The sequence below is a fragment of the Electrona antarctica genome (assembly GCF_951216825.1).
Source record: "Electrona antarctica genome assembly, chromosome: 6".
Classification (NCBI taxonomy): Eukaryota; Metazoa; Chordata; class Actinopteri; order Myctophiformes; family Myctophidae; genus Electrona; species Electrona antarctica.
The window spans coordinates 50,796,062-50,814,873 of record NC_136811.1 but is presented as its reverse complement, the minus strand read 5'-3'; the positions used below and the strand labels follow the sequence as shown (position 1 = coordinate 50,814,873).

The 18,812-nt window shown below is 47.6% G+C and overlaps 1 protein-coding gene across 1 annotated transcript in view; it reads left to right on the top strand.

Moving 5' to 3' along the window:
- Positions 1-14,098: 14,098 nt before the first annotated feature.
- shc1 (SHC (Src homology 2 domain containing) transforming protein 1) overlaps positions 14,099-18,812 on the top strand; it is a gene marked incomplete at its 5' end in the record, with an annotated part of 25,298 nt that continues 20,584 nt past the window's right edge. The window contains 3 exons of the mRNA XM_079502566.1: positions 14,099-14,713; positions 16,201-16,271; positions 17,681-17,744. Coding sequence (XP_079358692.1) covers positions 14,099-14,713; positions 16,201-16,271; positions 17,681-17,744 — 750 coding nt within the window. The remainder of the gene's footprint in view (positions 14,714-16,200; positions 16,272-17,680; positions 17,745-18,812) is intronic.

Sequence of the window (18,812 nt, the reverse complement as noted above, 5' to 3'; positions counted from 1 at the left end):
CCAGTCATTAGTCCTACAACTACAACTAGTGTAAGTGGCCTTACACTAGCCGATAATCGGGCATTTTTGACGCTCGGGGGGTGCCCGACCGCTCAAAGCGCGATCGGGATCGGCCCGATCAACATCAAGACTGTTTCATATTTGCTCTGCCCCGCTCCGATTATCCTGTAGTGTGTGGTGCATCAATAACCCATGTCTAACCAATGACTAGTCTAAACTAAGTATGCAACCCCATTTTACTAGTAAAAACATTAAAACAAAAAAAAACAATAAAAAAAGCTATTACGCTACAGTGTAGCGTAATAGCGGCTACACAGTGTAGGAAATGAAAGTTTAGTCTAGCAAACAACACGTTGACCTGAAATAGAAAAATGCTCAAATAATTTCGGCAGGAAATAATAAAAGTGTGTGTGTGTGTGTGTGTGTGTGTGTGTGTGTGTGTGTGTGTGTGTTTCTTCTTGCAAAACAAAATAACTAAAAGGTAATTTAGAAAGCATACCATTTTAGGCAGACGCTACCTGGTATATCCTTTAGTTTCAATGTACAGATGTGTCTTTTGTTATAGACTGATGTTAGCCTTGCTAGGTTCTTTCTTAGTTTACCTGTGATCCTAGTTTATTGAGGTACTACACTGTTCTCTAACTTCTCTATGCATTTGATGAATGTGTTTACCTTACTCATTATAAATCATAAGAGCGTATATTGTCTAACTCCGAGACTCCGAGCTTTTATCCAAAGCGCTTTACATAGATTGTGCATTACATTCACCCATTCACACACACACATTCATATACACCAAGGCACCAACCTGCACATCGGGAGCAATCGGGTTCGGCGTCTTGCTCAAGGACACTTCGACACTAACTCCGGGGGAGCCCGGGATCGAACTGTCGGCCACTCTACCCCTTATCCACTGCCGCCCCTTAGTACGGGTCCATGTGGTTCCATGTGTACACTCTCAGAGCTATAGGGGGTCCATGTGGTTCCATGTGTACACTCTCAGAGCTATAGGGGGTCCATGTGGTTCCATTTGAACACTCTCAGAGCTATAGGGGGTCCATGTGGTTCCATGTGTACACTCTCAGAGCTATAGGGGGTCCATGTGGTTCCATGTGTACACTCTCAGAGCTATAGGGGGTCCATGTGGTTCCATTTGAACACTCTCAGAGCTATAGGGGGTCCATGTGGTTCCATTTGAACACTCTCAGAGCTATAGGGGGTCCATGTGGTTCCATGTGTACACTCTCAGAGCTATAGGGGGTCCATGTGGTTCCATGTGTACACTCTCAGAGCTATAGGGGGTCCATGTGGTTCCATTTGAACACTCTCAGAGCTATAGGGGGTCCATGTGGTTCCATGTGTACACTCTCAGAGCTATAGGGGGTCCATGTGGTTCCATGTGTACACTCTCAGAGCTATAGGGGGTCCATGTGGTTCCATTTGAACACTCTCAGAGCTATAGGGGGTCCATGTGGTTCCATGTGTACACTCTCAGAGCTATAGGGGGTCCATGTGGTTCCATTTGAACACTCTCAGAGCTATAGGGGGTCCATGTGGTTCCATGTGTACACTCTCAGAGCTATAGGGGGTCCATGTGGTTCCATTTGAACACTCTCAGAGCTATAGGGGGTCCATGTGGTTCCATTTGAACACTCTCAGAGCTATAGGGGGTCCATGTGGTTCCATTTGAACACTCTCAGAGCTATAGGGGGTCCATGTGGTTCCATGTGTACACTCTCAGAGCTATAGGGGGTCCATGTGGTTCCATTTGTACACTCTCAGAGCTATAGGGGGTCCATGTGGTTCCATTTGAACACTCTCAGAGCTATAGGGGGTCCTTTCTATCTTGAGCAGTTTGAGAACCCACTGGTCTAGCACACATTAACTGTACTGTACATATCCTTGATCCTGATGTCCTGGTGCATTGTGTTCCCCAGTGTATTGTGTGTGTGTGTGTGTGTGTGTGTGTGTGTGCCTGTGTGTGTGTGTCCGCTGGGTGCTGGCATGTACAGTACAGACTAGCACACATAACACGGCCTCTGTCGGGTGGAAACCTCGTATGTCCAAAACAGTTTACTTTGCAGGATTCAAATGAAAAACGTATCAAAGGCAGCAGGTCGACAAGCTGGAGCCTGTGGATCTACTGCTTTTGATGCTTCTGTGCGACGCTGTAGTATCGTCAAGTAGGCCGTTAATAATTTACGAAGAGAGAAAGAACACTGAAAGTTTAGAATATGGCGATGAGAGGGTTTCTGCCTGACTGCGGCGTCGGCGATGTATATCCTTCTGATGTTCTGGTGCATCGTGCCCCCCCCAGTGTACTGTGCGTGCGTGCGTGCGTGCGTGCGTGCGTGCGTGCGTGCGTGCGTGCGTGCGTGCGTGCGTGCGTGCGTGCGCTATGGCATGTACAGTCTAGCAGCACACACAACAGTACAGTAACAGTCTTGCTGCTGCTGACTGGCTGGCGGTGTGTGTGTGTGTGTGTGTGTGTGTGTGTGTGTGTGTGTGTGTGTGTGTGTGTGTGTGTGTGTGTGTGTGTGTGTGTGTGTGTGTGTGTGTGTGTGTGTGTGTGTGTGTGTGTGTGTGTGTGTGTGTGTGTGTGTGTGTGTGTGTGTGTGTGTGTGTGTGTGTGTGTGTGTGTGTGTGTGTGTGTGTGTGTGTGTGTGTGTGTGTGTGTGGGAGAGAGAATAATGCTGCTCAGGACAAGTTGAAACCACATCCTCTTCTTGTCCTCCGTGCAATTCCACTCATTCCTGTCTGAACTGTGTGTGTCTGTTTGAACATGCGCACACGCACACACACTGTCTGCCTGTCTGTCTCGCTCTCACGTTTTCTGTCTTTCTCACTTTTCTCTCTCCCTCTGTCCGTCTCCCTCCCTGTCTCACTCTCTGTATCTGTCTCTCTGTCTCAGCATTGTTTGTCTGTCTGTCTGTGTCTCTCTCTCTCTCTCTCTCTCTCTCTCTCTCTCTCTCATATTTCACTGCATATCTCCTCTGCTCCTTGTCTCTCATTAACTCTGTCTCTCTTTCTTCTTATATTTGTCATTCTCTCTCTCTCTCTCTCTCTCTCTCTCTCTCTCTCTCTCTCTCTCTCTCTCTCTCTCTCTCTCTCTCTCTCGCGTTGCTCAACTACACTTCTTGGCCATAATTATCCAGGAAGTCACGTGATCACCCTGCCTCTCTCCACAGCTGATCCAGGGAGCAAAGCATGCTGGGGGAAAAAAGGCCAGTGGCTGCAAGGGAAGCTGTGGTGCTCAATGTGATTTGGCTGTTTTGATTTGTCTTTGTGTGTGCAGCGTGTGTGTGTGTGTGTGTGTGTGTGTACATGGTCTGTGTATGCTGATGTGCGCTCTGGTGTGTTTTGGGTTTCAGAGACAGTGATTCAATGGAATATGTGGTAAGACATTCAGATCAAAAACATTCATACACACACATACAGTAGTGCAGTGGTTCTCAAAGTGAGGGGGGTCCCCAGGGGTTCCAGGGGGTCCCCAGGGGGTCCCCAGGGGTTCCAGGGGGTCTCCAGCAAAATGAGTTAATTCAACATCTCAATAATTTAAACCAGTTTATCCATTTATGCTTTGGGTATTCAAAAATAGCAGATCTACAAGCTCACAAGCTTCTACATCTGCTATTTTTGGGAGGCAAAGAAAACGAAATAAAAACTTTTTAGATGGGGGTCCGTGGCCAAATACATATCAATTGACATTGAGAACCACTGAGGTAGACACACACACACGCACGCGCAGTGCGCACACACACAGTGACACACTGGGTGAGGTTCTGGTGGTCTGGACTGGTCTTTGTACTCACAAACAACATCAACTACTTAGGGCTGTCACGATTACCAATTTAAGTAAAACATCTCATGATCCTGACAGTACACCCCCACCCCCCCACCCCAACCGACCCCCCTTCTCCACCCAGCTCCACCCTTACCTTCGGTGAGCAACATGTAACGTACAACGAAGTATAAGTCAGGCTTATAAAACATTGAAATTGAAATCACAAACCTGCTGTTGGTCTAGTATAGTGGGAAGTGCCCAGCATTTTAACTCAAAATCGCCAAGGACTTATTTAACTTCTTTTTCACGATGTCCTGGAGCGCCAAGGACGTGTTTTTCGTGTTTTATAACATGGTAAAAAAAAAAAAAAAAAAGATATAAAAAAAAAGATATATGGTGGCGGTCTGGGCCTTTTGGCGCCCCCTGGTGGCGATGAATGAGTTTTAATGTTGACCACTTTAACCCCAGCATCCGTATTGTGAGCCTACTTCAAATTAAAAAAAAAAAAAAAAAATGACCTGGATCCAGCGCCGGTCTCCGACCACTGTGTGCGTGTGTATTTGTGTGTGTGTGTGTGTGTGTGTACGTGTGTGTGTATGTACGTGTACGTACGTGTGTGTGTGTGACATGGTGGTGTAGGGTTTTTTGGGGCAGCTACGGGTGGCTGGGTTTTCACCAATCAGCACTATGCATGACTAATCAATCACTGTGATTTTTCCTCCTCAAATTTTGCACCAAAAAAAAAATCAAAATATTTCCACTGCAAAAAACGTATCATTTGGATTGTCAAGCTGAATTCACTAGTAGCACAATTATTATTATTAATAAAATAAATGAACTGAATAAATTGTATTTGTCTGGCCCTTTTTCCAGTGCACCCACAGGGTTGGTTCTCTGTTTATTGATCTCCAAAAGGAAACGCACACCAAACACAATCACTGATAAAGAAATTAATATCGTCTCTGTCGGGTGGAAACCTCATACGTCCAAAACCGTTAAGGCTATTCATAGACCCATTTTAACCGTTTAAGGCTATTCATAGTCTTGTTTTAACTGTTAAGGCTATTCATAGTCCAGTTTTAACCGTTTAAGGCTATTCATAGTCCAGTTTTAACCGTTTAAAGCTATTCATAGTCCAGTTTTAACCGTTTAAGGCTATTCATAGTCCAGTTTTAACCGTTTAAGGCTATTCATAGTCCCGTTTTAACCGTTAAGGCTATTCATAGTCCTGTTTAAACCGTTAAGGCTATTCATAGTCCCGTTTTAACCGTTAAGGCTATTCATAGTCCTGTTTTAACCGTTTAAGGCTATTCATAGTCCCGTTTTAACCCTTAAGGCTGTTCATAGTCCCGTTTTAACCGTTAAGGCTATTCATAGTCCTGTTTTAACCGTTAAGGCTATTCATAGTCCTGTTTTAACCGTTAAGGCTGTTCATAGTCCCGTTTTAACCGTTAAGGCTATTCATAGTCCTGTTTTAACCGTTAAGGCTATTCATAGTCCTGTTTTAACCGTTAAGGCTATTCATAGTCCTGTTTTAACCGTTAAGGCTATTCATAGTCCCGTTTTAACCCTTAAGGCTATTCATAGTCCTGTTTTAACCGTTAAGGCTATTCATAGTCCCGTTTTAACCCTTAAGGCTGTTCATAGTCCCGTTTTAACCGTTAAGGCTATTCATAGTCCCGTTTTAACCGTTAAGGCTATTCATAGTCCCGTTTTAACCCTTAAGGCTGTTCATAGTCCCGTTTTAACCGTTAAGGCTATTCATAGTCCCGTTTTAACCGTTAAGGCTATTCATAGTCCCGTTTTAACCCTTAAGGCTGTTCATAGTCCCGTTTTAACCGTTAAGGCTATTCATAGTCCCGTTTTAACCCTTAAGGCTGTTCATAGTCCCGTTTTAACCGTTAAGGCTATTCATAGTCCCGTTTTAACCGTTAAGGCTATTCATAGTCCCGTTTTAACCCTTAAGGCTGTTCATAGTCCCGTTTTAACCGTTAAGGCTATTCATAGTCCCGTTTTAACCGTTAAGGCTATTCATAGTCCCGTTTTAACCGTTAAGGCTATTCATAGTCCCGTTTTAAGCGTTAAGGCTATTCATAGTCCCGTTTAAACCGTTAAGGCTATTCATAGTCCAGTTTTAACCGTTAAGGCTGTTCATAGTCCCGTTTTAACCCTTAAGGCTATTCATAGTCCCGTTTTAACCGTTAAGGCTATTCATAGTCCCGTTTTAACCGTTAAGGCTATTCATAGTCCCGTTTTCGTTGAAGAGGTGACCACCGAAACGGTGCTTAGTAAAAACAGAGATGTGTTGTGTGTGTGAGCGGTAGGGCTTTAATACTAGTCGACTATTCAACTACGTAGTCGACTAGTAAATCCACTAGTTGACCTTGCTGGTACTAGTTGACTAGTTGACCATTTAATTTTTTTTCCGTTTTTGTAGGCCTCAAGATCAGCAATCACCAATGTACACAGTTTTTAAATGTACAAATAGTATTTACAAAAAAAATAATACGTTTTTTTCTTTTCTTTTTTACATAATAGGTAGTTAAACAACTAGTCGACTAGTAAAAAGCATGACATCATGTTGTAGTTTGTGGCGGTCAACTCTTCACCGAAAACTGGACTACGAAAAAAAATTATTTGCAAAAGTAGCAGATCTACAAGCTCAAAATGCTTTGTGTGACGCTGTAGTATGATGAAGTACAGTAGGTCGTTAATTTACGGGGAAAAAATAAAAATACACAAACATTTAGAATATGGAGATAAGAGATTTCTACCTGACAGCAACAATATATATAAATAAACAAACAAACAGTAGAGTAGAGTGGGGTGGGTGGATGGTGGAAGGTGGTACTGCAGGCTGAGTTTTGGGGTGCATCTGAGGACTCGGTTCCGAGGTGTCATCTGAGGACTCGGTTCCGAGGTGTCATTTGAGGACTCGGTTCCGAGGTGTCATCTGAGGACTCGGTTTCTCCGTTTTGGGTGTTATCCGTCTATGGCAGTGGTTGTCAAAGTTTTTCTTTTATTTCCAGGAAAGCCCATAACTCTGAGAGTGTAACCATTACACATTCGTATACACTCGTAAAGACCCGTAAAAGGTCCAATTGGAGGAAACCCTGAGGGTCCCTCCTCCTTCCCGCCTGAATGAAACCCCCTCTTTGAGAACCACTGATCCTGAGTACTCTGTACTGTTCTGGGGGTGTTATCTAAGGACTATCGGTCCCAGTATCGGTGTATGTACCGGTGTATGTGGTGTGTCATATAAGGACTTGGTACTGGGCTCTGTGTATAGATACCGGGGTCTTTGTGTCATCTAAGGACTCGGTACCGGTTCTGTGTATAGGGTCTTTGTGTCATCTAAGGACTCAGTACCGGAGTCTTTGTGTCATCTAAGGACTCAGTACCGGAGTCTTTGTGTCATCTAAGGACTCAGTACCGGAGTATTTGTGTCATGTAAGGACTCGGTACCAGCTCTGTGTATAGGTACCGGGTCTTTGTGTCATCTGAGGACTCGGTACCAGGGTCTTTGTGTCATCTAAGGACTCTGTTCCAGGGTTTTGTGGTGTCATCTGAGGTCTCGGTACCGGGCTCTCTTTGTATATAGGTCCCGGTGTCTGAGAGTCATCTAAGAACTCGGTACCGGTGTCTGCAGGGTGTCATCTGAGGTCTCGAGTCGGTGTTTGGGTGTCATCTGAGGACTCGGTTCCTTGGGGGTGTCGTGTTCCTTAGGTCATTCGAGGTGGGGTTTCTCTCTGGGGGGGTTGAGCTGGGGGTCATTTAAGGTAAACAATGGGTTTGCTTTTTCTGGGGGTGTCATTTGAGGTAGCCTGCTGGATATTTCTTTTTTTTTTGCTAGTTTCCTCCCCATCGCATTCTCTTTGTCTCTCTCTCTCTCCGGTCTCAAACACCGGTCTCTCTCTCTCTCTCTCTCTCTCTCTCTCTCTCTCTCTCTCTCTCTCTCTCTCTCTCTCTCTCTCTCTCTCTCTCTCTCTCTCTCTCTCTCTCTCTCTTTAACCTAGGGGTTTCTACTTGGAGACAGTGAGCTGCAGTCCTGCAGGCTTATCATAGGGCTCATAATTGTTTAACGTTATTACGTAAAACTACAGTCCACCATCATTATGTTTTAATGTGACTCCACTTATTTATAGTTGACATTTCTTTTTTTTAGATTACTATTATGTAACGTGTTAAAAGGCAGTCTGTCTCATTCGCACAGAACAGTCTCCTCTGGCTCACTCGCTTGCTCTTCGTCTCCATCCTATGTTTCTCCATCTCTCTCTCTCTCTCTCTCTCTCTCTCTCTCTCTCTCTCTCTCTCTCTCTCCCCCTTTCTCTTCTCTCTCCTTTTTTGTCTCGTTCCTCTCTTCCTGTATTCTCTCCATCCTCTCTCTCTCTCTCTGCTCGCCCCATCACACCACAGCCGTCCACGGCATTTCTCAGGTTACTAAACAGGACTCTATAGGAGGAGGAGGAGACGCTGTCTGCGACTCCACCTCCCTCCCTCCCTCCCCCACCATTCTCCCATCATCCCTCGCTCCCTCACTCATAACCACCCTCCACCGCTCCCCCCCCCCCCCAGTGGACCACGTGCGTGCGCGCGCCAGCGCACTGTTGTACACCATCACAAACACTGGATCTGCAGAGCGAGAGAGAGGGAGAGGGGGAGGAGAGAGGGGAGAGGAGAGGGAGGGGAGGAGGAGGAAACAGGAAGCTGACAGGATGGACAGAAGGGAGGGGGAGAGAGAGAGAGAGAGAATGGGAGGCAGCATCAGCAAGGTAGCAGACAGAACAGAGAGAGAGCGAGACTGGGGGAGGAGGGAGGGAGGAAGAGAGAGGGAGGGGTGAGCAGACAGCAGTAGCATCTCTCTCTCTCTCTCTCTCTCTCAGAAAGGGGAGAATAGAAGATCAAGGACGGCACGGAAAAGAAAGGGAGAGAGAGAGAGAGAGAGAGAGAGGGGGGAGGAATGTGAGACAAGACTGGAGGAGGAGGAGGAGGAGAAAAGAGGAACGACAACACAATGAAAGAGTAGTGTTATACAAACCCGTCTCACCACCACCACCGCCCGCTGACAGACGGAGAGACAGACAGGCGGAGGGGAGACAGACAGGCGGAGGGGAGACGTCGGCGAGCGAGAATAAAAGGGAGAGGAGGAGGAGGAGAGAGCGAGACGCACGCGACCGACCGACCGCCTGACTTTGTGGATCCATCGCAGGAACGAGGAAGAGGAGGAGCGGGAAGAAGCACGTTGCTGTTTTTTTTGTTTTGTTTTTGTTTGACGAGCGAGAGTCTAAGAATGAAAGAAATAAAGAGAGAGTGAGAGGAGAGGACGAAAGACTTGCGCGCGTGTGTTTTAATCAAACAATATTGTGAAAGCAGAGAAAGTGTTTGCCTCAGAGCACTCCAGACGCTGCTGCTGTGGCCGGCCGGAGCCATCGATCTGCTACTGCTGCTGCAAACTGACCATCCATCACCACCCCGTCAATTATCAACTTTCTGCTTTTTTTGTTTTGTTTGGACTTTTCTTTTCAAAACCAAAAACAACAGGGCATAATGTCCCTTCACTGGACACAAAAGGAATCGTGGACTTTAGTCTCCTCCTGTCACTCCATCCACACCAGTTTACACACACAGAGCCTTCACCACTTTGAAACATCTACACACGTGTCTGTTTGATTGTCGATTGTTGTTGATGTGTTTTAGATTTTCTTACAAACCTGCAACCTTCGTGTCGTCTGAGCATTCAGGTTGATTCTTCTTATGCAAGTGGTGTTTTTTTTCCTTCTTCCTATCAGTGTAGTCCGTTTGATCTGCCGCTGGTGGATGATGGTTAATGTAGTTGTTTTTATGTGAGAGTGGTTAGTTGGTGGTTTTGATCTGACAGATGGATCTAGGCATTGATTAGCATTTATGGCCGGCGCGACGTTGCAAGGCAAACTTTGATCGTTTCCTGAAACCTATTGATCTCTCTCTCTCTCTCTCTCTCTCTCTCTCTCGCTCTCTCTCTCTCTCTCTCTCTCTCTCTCTCTCTCTCTCTCTCTCTCTCTCTCGTTAATGTATGTAGGGCGATAGCAACAGCAAAAGGAAGTTTTTTATCTCTCTTTGTGTCTGAAGGGTCTGTCTGTCTGGTCTGGGGCACATCTTGCCTCAAACCATCTGTTGCCATAGCAACTGATGAAGCAGGTTTTATAAGTTTTGTTGTATATATTTATTAACATTTTTGACTCCTTGGACTTTTTTCCCTTCTTCAGAATTGGTGCTGCACCATTTACGTTTGTGTGTGTGTGTGTGTGTGTGTGTGTGTGTGTGTGTGTGTGTGTGTGTGTGTGTGTGTGTGTGTGTGTGTGTGTGTGTGTGTGTGTGTGTGTGTGTGTGTGTGTGTGTGTGTGTGTGTGTGTGTGTGTGTGTGTGTGTGTGTGTGTGTGTGTGTGTGTGTGTGTGCGCGCGTGTATGTATGTGTGTTAGTGTGTTTAACCAGCTAGAAGACTTACATTGCATGATTTATTTTTAGTCATTTTGTTTTGCGTCAGGTGCGCAAATCTCTTTGTGCTTTGGTTGCTAGGCAACTTAAGGTAGAGCTAGGAATCGGGGGGGAGTCATCTGAGGTCTTGTCTACCAACCCCAAACACCCCTCCCCCTAACCACACAACCACACACACACACACACACACACACACAGTCTGCCTTACCGTGGCTAAAACTCACTTTTACCATATCAATCGTCATGATAATCAATACACGAGACATCATAAGACACTGGTATTGAACATATCGCTTTATGAGACACTGGTATTGAACATATCGCTTTACAGATCTTGCTGGGTCATGAGTCGTGTAAGGTTGTCCTCTGAGTGAGTGAGTGTGTGAGTGAGACTCAGGGCCGTGCGTGTGTGGTGTTCTCGTCTTGTGTGACCTCCACTGTGTTTTAACTCCTGTGCACTAAAAGCCAACATCCCCCTGGGTGCTCCTCTGTGTGTGTGTGTGTTCTTTTGCTAAAGTGCTTCTCGTTTCCGCGTGGACTGTTGCCATGACTACCCGTGTCCGTCCCGCACGTGGTTAGATCGTCCCAACGAGCGAGGCAGACACTCGCTGCCTCCCCGGCCGGGGAGGACGTTCAGACTCAGCCATTGTTCTACACGGTAGCCCCTCTGGGTTTAGTTCTACTAGAGGCAGCCCCTCTGGGTTTAGTTCTACTAGAGGCAGCCCCTCTGGGTTCAGAGCCATAGTTCTACACGCCAGCCCTGACTGTGTCTGGCTGTGCTCCTCTGGGCTGTGGGGCAGACAGCTGTCTATAAACCACCCCCCATCTGTGGTGCTAGACAACGTGGGCGGTGCCGAGCGATCCACAGCACCTGCTGCAACACAAAGAGCTCCGATTTCAAGACTGAGGAGAAGGGGAAAAAAAATACTTTTGTCTCCGCAGGCCTCAGTGAAACTTTGGTGCTGAAGTGTCGTGGGTGGGATGGTGTAGCAGCGTGTGAAACAGTCATTGCTCAGAGGGTGCAAAAGGTCAGGAAAACCTCAAAAGTCTGAAGCAGACTAGGGTAAAAATATGAGAAGTGTCTGGACTAGGTAGCGAAGGTCAACGAACTTTGACCGCTCCTCCAGAGGTCCGAGCGCTTGTCGTCGACTGTTTGCGTCGCCTGCGTCGTTGCAGACTGTTAAAGCCGCCATAAACGACACTGCTGTTTGGGAGCGTCTGCACAGCCGGGCGCTGTGCCGACAAAGCCCCGCCTTAGAGAGGTTTTATGAGGAAAAGAGGTTAGATTCTTAGTACTGGGCGTGTCTTGTCGTCGTGGCCATATCGCACGTGGAGCTCGGAGCTCCCGTCTCAGGTAACTGATCACAGTAACCGACTGGTTACTGTTTAACTAGACTGTTTGTGTGTGCCAGCGTATATATCAACGGTGCTAGAGGAGAGGCAGTGAAAGGGACCTATAATCTGAGAGTGGCGTTTTCGATAGTGGCGCCCCGTCCGAAGGCCGTTTGAAGCTCTTTGATGAGCCTCGAGCACCAATCAGGGATAAAAAAACAAATCAACCTTGCAGGGGTCACACACGGTCCACATCGGACCCAATCGGGTCACGTTACCGTCATTTGACTCATTTTGTCAACCAAATCCTTGTTCATCGTCATTATACCATCATCCAGTGACTTGGATTTGTACTTCTGTGACATTTATTTCAACATCTTCACCGTCTTTATACGCCATATCAGGTCCTCTCAGTCAGGGACGGGCCGTCCTACACTCAGGGCCCCTAGTCTGGGCTTCAAACTACCAGCCTATTCTCTAGTCTGGGCTTCAAACTACCAACCTATTCTCTAGTCTGGGCTTTAAACTACCAACCTATTCTCTAGTCTGGGCTTCAAACTACCAACCTTATTCTCTAGTCTGGGCTTCAAACTACCAACCTATTCTCTAGTCTGGGCTTCAAACTACCAACCTTATTCTCTAGTCTGGGCTTCAAGTGCACACGGCGTGTCTAGCGGGGAGCTCGCCAGCGTTTTGGCAGCCGCTCCGTTTGACCGCGCAACGGCGCCAACCTTTTTTTTTAGAACGTTTTTTGGGGTAGGAGTCCAACCGGGCAGCCAGTCTGGATAACAGGAGAGTAGACGGGTGCGGGGGAGAGGGGGAGACCATCTGGGTGCGGAGGGAGGAGGTGGTGGCCCGCGAGCAGGCGGCGGCGCTGGAGCGCCAGCGCCTGGCCGACTACATTGTGTGGAGGAAGCGCGACGGCTTCCAGGACAGGAAGCCAGGGGGCGGCGGCGACGAGAGGGAGAGTACTAGTAGCGGCGGGAGGAGAAGGAGGAGGAGGCGCAGCGCCGAGGAGCCCAACGGCAACCTCGCCGTGCCCGAGGTGATCTGGAGGCGGAGGGTGGAGGAGGAGGAGGAGGAGGAGGTGGTGGTGGTCAACGGGGAGGTGGGGGCCGCAGAGAGGCAGAGGGTGATTCACAGAGAGAGAGACACGGTGTGGAGGAAGAGAGAGACTGAGTGAAAGAGGGAGGGAGGGAGGGAGGGAGGGAGAAGCGGCGGCTTGCCACAGGAAGGCCATTGGAAGCCCCGATTCACCGGCCACGTGAATTAGTTTTATTAGCATTAGTTGGCCGGTTACCTGCAAAAGGTATACCTGCAACTGTGAAAAAGTTGAATTGATTAACCGTGGAAGCTACACCTAAAATCTACCTGCGTTAAGCCTACCTTTTTGGCTACTGTCACTGTTAGCTACCATTAGCATACCTGGTGGCTATAGCATTAGCCTACAGTACCTACTGTAGTGCCTGGCTGGTGGTCCAACTCAGTTTTAGCCTACTCGTTGGCTCATTACCTGGTGGGTTGCGTTGGCGTACCTTGTGGCTTGTGTTTCCTGGTGGCTATAGTGGTAGCCTACCCGGTGGCTAGTGTTTGTGTGGTACGTGGCTAGCGTTAACCTGATGGAGTGTTAACTGGCTAGTGTCGTTTAATTTCCTAGACAGATCACTAAACTTGAATTTGGGACAGTAACAACGAGTCACCAGAACCTCCTCAGTTTTTATCCCCTTTCTCAAAAGGGATTCTTTCAGGTCTGCATGTGACCAGTGTGGTGTTGACCACTGTCTGTCTGTCTGTCTGTCTGTCTGTCTGTCTGTCTTGTGTTATTGACCTCTGTCTGTCTGTCTGTCTGTCGGTCTGTCTGTCTGTCTGTGTGATATACCATCCTTGTCTGTAGCTAATAGCTTTTTTATGAGCTGGTGTCAGGCAGGGTAGAGCCTCCAGAGGGACTGGCTGTAGCACACACACACGCACGCACGCACGCACGCACGCAATCTAGGAACCAATGTAGTCAGGGAAGAGGCTTCTACTCAAGACACATGCAAATGCACACGGAGCATATCAACTCGGTGCACTGACACGCACACACACACACACACACACACACACACACACACACACACTCACACAGACAATCACTTGCGTTGGTTGTTCACGGTGCTGCTAAATACACAAAACAACAGCCAATAGATGAACGCCATGTAACCCTCAAACACTCCGGCAAGAGAAGAAGAAGAAGAACTCTCTCTCTCTCCTCCGAGCTAACCAAACGAGCAGCCGATGTCATCATGCTCCTCTTCCTCTCCGCCGTCCCCTCGCTTCCTCTCCTCTTTTCCCTGCTCGCCCGTTCGCGTTTTTAACGACGCGTCGCCAATAGAGGACGGACGCCGGGCCGGCGGAAGCGGACGGACGATCCGTTCACGTTGAGGAAAAATAAAATAAGCGAGACTCCGAAAGAAGAAGAAACAACGCGAGAGTGCGGAGAGAAACTGTGAACCGACCCACCGGGCATGGCGCTCGCGCCCAAAGCCAAGTACGCGCACTTCCGCAGCGAGTCCCTGAGCTCGGCCGAGGAGGACACGCCCCTCACCCCCTCCCCCTCCTCCCTGCCGGGCCTCCTGCCCTCCTCTCTCTCCTCCTCCTCCCTCGCCCCCATCCTGCCCCCCGCCTCGCCCGTCCCCCGCACGGCGGCGGAGAACAACAGCAGCCCCACCACGCTGTGCTCCTTCTTCCCCAGGATGGGGGCTCTGCGCCTGGGCATGCCCGCCACCCTGCTCCCAGGCCTGCGGGCCTCCTCCTGGGCCTCCCCCTCCAGGCAACAACAACAGGCCACCGCCGTCGCCACCACCGCGCTCGCCAAACCACCGCCCTCGTTGCCGCCGCCGACTCTGGCATCGCCGCGTCGCCCCGCTCTAACGGCTCCCTCTCGCCCTCCCCCTCCTCCCCCTTCCTTGCAGGATATGAACCGGCTGGGTGGAGGAGCGTCCCGGAGGGCGCGGGTGGAGGGCGGGCAGCTGGGAGGAGACGAGTGGACGCGGCACGGCTCCTTCGTCAACAAGCCCACCAGGGGATGGCTGCACTCGGACACGGTGGTCAGCAGCCAGGGAGTGTCCTACAGCGTCAGGGTGAGCTACAACTACTACTAATACTACTATTATTAACCCATTTAGATCTGGGGATGATTCTAACGGTTTACTGAAAACCCTCTGGTTCTATGTAAACATGTAGTTCCAGGGACCCTCCCAGAAGCAAAGATTTGAGTTAAAAATGCTCGCTCTGAAAGAATCTATATTCAAAGATTTGCGCTACATTTTCACGATTTTTCAAAAAATAGCAGATCTACTAGCTCGTAGTGCGGCACTCGGTGCCGCACTACGAGCTAGTAGATCTGCTTTTTTTTCAATAGCTGAAGTATAACATAATCCTTAAAACACAAAGTTCCCACCCAGAGGGGTTAATGCTATTATTGTGTTGATTATTTCAAGAAAAAAAATCAAGAAAAAAAATATATCAATAAAATATACACATGAACTTTCTTTATTTTTTTTATTTTTTTGAGGGGTGCTAGCCCCTCCCCACACGTCTCAATATTTGCCATTGACAATGAAAGGAGAAATTAGGTCAAATGTCCGCCAAATATGATATTGTGGCAACAGGCTACTGCCATTCTAATTGGCCAGTGTGAATTGATCCATGATGACGTACAGTACGATGATAAGAGCGCCCCTCACTTCACACAGGTGAAGTGTGAAGTGAGGGAACCCCTTTTGGTGTTTTAAGTTACGTTAAACTTTAGCTATTGAAAAATAGCAGATCTACAAGTTCATAGCTTGTAGGTCTGCTATTTTTGAAAAATCGTTAAAATGTGCCTCAAATCTTCCAGAAAATTGTCATGATTTAGAAAACCTTTATTTTTAATTTTGACGTCAGGCCTGAATGGGTTAAATGCCATTGACAATGAAGGGCAAATGTACGTCATATGTAGACGAGCAAATCGACTCATATTTGCCATTGACAATGAAAGGAGAAAATAGGTCATATGTCTGTCAAATATAATGTAAATTTGTGGCAACACAAACCTTAAATGTCATTGACAATGAAGGGAAAATTCAGGTCATATGTAGACGAGCAAATCGGCTAACCAATCACACTTTAGTCCCCACACACACATTATGTGCCTAAGCGGCGTCTGTGCGCGTGTGACTGTTTCCTGTCTGCGGTACATGGGCTGTGTGGATAGGAGGAAGTGACATAAGCTGTGTGACTAACTGTTTCCTGTCTGCAGTACATGGGCTGTGTGGATGGGAGGAAGTGACATAAGCTGTGTGACTAACTGTTTCCTGTCTGCAGTACATGGGCTGTGTGGATAGGAGGAAGTGACATAAGCTGTGTGACTAACTGTTTCCTGTCTGCAGTACATGCGGGCTGTGTGGATAGGAGGAAGTGACATAAGCTGTGTGACTAACTGTTTCCTGTCTGCAGTACATGGGCTGTGTGGATAGGAGGAAGTGACATAAGCTGTGTGACTAACTGTTTCCTGTCTGCAGTACATGGGCTGTGTGGATAGGAGGAAGTGACATAAGCTGTGTGACTAACTGTTTCCTGTCTGCAGTACATGGGCTGTGTGGAGGTGCTGCAGTCCATGAGAGCTCTGGACTTCAGTACCAGAACCCAGGTCACCAGGTGAGAGCCAACTTCAATACCCTAATATACTTAATACTACTTCAGTACCAGAACCCAGGTCACCAGGTGAGAGCCAACTTCAATACCCTAATGTACTTAATACTACTTCAGTACCAGAACCCAGGTCACCAGGTGAGAGCCAACTTCAATACCGTAATATACTTAATACTACTTAAGTACCAGAACCCAGGTCACCAGGTGAGAGCCAACTTCAATACCGTAATATACTTAATACTACTTCAGTACCAGAACCCAGGTCACCAGGTGAGAGCCAACTTCAATATCAGATGTTCTGTCCTAATTTCTGACTTCAGACTCTATATAGCATAGTATAGCTGTCCTACTGTCTGTCTCTCAGCTGTCCTACTGTCTGTCTCTCATACCCTGTCTGTCTCTCAGCTGTCCTACTGTCTGTCTCTCCTACACTGTATGTCTCTCAGCTGTCCTACTGTCTGTCTCTCCTACCCTGTCTGTCTCTCCTACCCTGTCTGTCTCTCCTACCCTGTCTGTCTCTCAGCTGTCCTACTGTCTGTCTCTCCTACCCTGTCTGTCTCTCAGCTGTCCTACTGTCTGTCTCTCAGCTGTCCTACTGTCTGTCTCTCAGCTGTCCTACTGTCTGTCTCTCCTACCCTGTCTGTCTCTCCTCCCTGTCTGTCTCTCAGCTCTGTATACAACAATACATGCCAACAAATCAACACCCATTCATTTGTTCACGTGGGGGGAGAATGGTGTGTGTGGTTGGGAACCAGGAAAGTTGGTTGTCTGCACGTGCATGCACGCACGCACGCACACACACACACACACACACACACACACACACACACACACACACACACACACACACACAACCTCTTTCTCTCGCTCTCTCTCTCTCTCACCACCCACCTTCCTATGTCATTCTTTCTCCTCACGCCTTTTTATTTTCTGTTCCGTTCTCATTTCACCCGCGAGCCCTCCGTCTTTGTGTGTGTGTGTGTGTGTGTGTGTGTGTGTGTGTGTGTGTGTGTGTGTGTGTGTGTGTGTGTGTGTGTGTGTGTGTGTGTGTGTGTGTGTGTGTGTGTGTGTGTGTGTGTGTGTGTGTGTGTGTGTGTGTGTGTGTGTGTGTGTGTGTGTGTGTGTGTGTGTGTGTGTGTGTGTGTGTGTGTGTGTGTGTGTGTGTGTGTGTGTGCATGCATGGCTGCTGTAAATTATAACGTTGTGGAATCCTGGTGTTTTTTTCTCTATAGTTTTCCGTAGAGATGCTTGGCCGCGGGGGGGGGGGGGGGGGGGGGTGGGGGGGTAAACTCTATCAGCCTCCGCCAGAGCTCTGCTAATCAAAATGTGTGTGTAAGAGAGAGCATGGTGTCATAATGTATGTATAAGAGAGAGAGAGAGAGTGTGTGTGTAACCTTTTTGTGTTGCTTTTTCAGAGAAGCCATCTCTGTGGTGTGTGAGGCTGTTCCTGGAGCAAAGGGAGCCCAGCGCAGGAGAAAGGTGCACACACACACACACACACACACACACACACACTCCAATTTAACACGCCATTCAAGTTGACGATAAGCAATTTCCATAAACATATTTCGAAGCGTTGCATTGGAAAGTGTGAATATTTGCAAGAAATAGAATTAGACAAGATTCGAGAAGAAAATGTTCTTTAAAAAGTTCCCTGGAGGCGCCGTGGTGAAAGTATTCGGCCCGCCACCGCAGCAGAGGTTGTGGGTTCAAATCCACCGTGGTGCATCCGCTTTGTCGAGCGTCTGCACACGAAAACAATGGGCCTGTGTTGTTCGGGGGAGGCGAGGTGGGCTAGAGAGAGGGTGATAATTAGTCACAGCACATACTCCTACGGGGCTGAGGAGGCGGCACCTGTCAGCGGGGAGTTTTGGGCGGGAGGAGTAAGGAGGAAGGCTGTACTATACGTCCTCTCGGTGGGGGCTCCTCACTGGCAGGTGTGTCAGTAGGATACAACAGCAGTGATGATAACACAGAAATGAATACATTGGCTTAACGACTAAATTGGTGAGAAAATGGGTAAAAAAATCAACAAAAGAAACCACCCACAATCTTTTTGTGCTGATGGCTCTAATAATGTACGTCTCACCTATCTGGATAATTGGCGCCACCAACTGCGCATAAGTGTAGTGGACGGAAACATGCCCGTTAAAAATCTTCATACTCTTTTGTTTTGACTTTTAAAGGTTTCATGACATTCATTTTCATTTATTTTTATTTTTTATTTTAGGTTTTATGACCTTAATTACACCCACAAAACCTGAACTTTGAACATTCAGTGGATTTTCTGTGGTTCTGGAGTTTTCTCTGGGGTTTGGAAGCCTTTGGAGCTGCAATGAAAACAGGCAAAACAGTGAAAACAGTGACATCCCATTGACATGTATGGGATTTTCAGGCTGTGACATCACAAACAGCAGGGAAATCAGAGCATCAGAACCACAGAAAATCTACTGAATATTAAAAGTTAGGGTGCAATTGAGCTCAGAAAACCTAAAAAAAAAAAAAAAATACCAAAACTTTTTTTTACAGTTTTTTTAAATTATATTT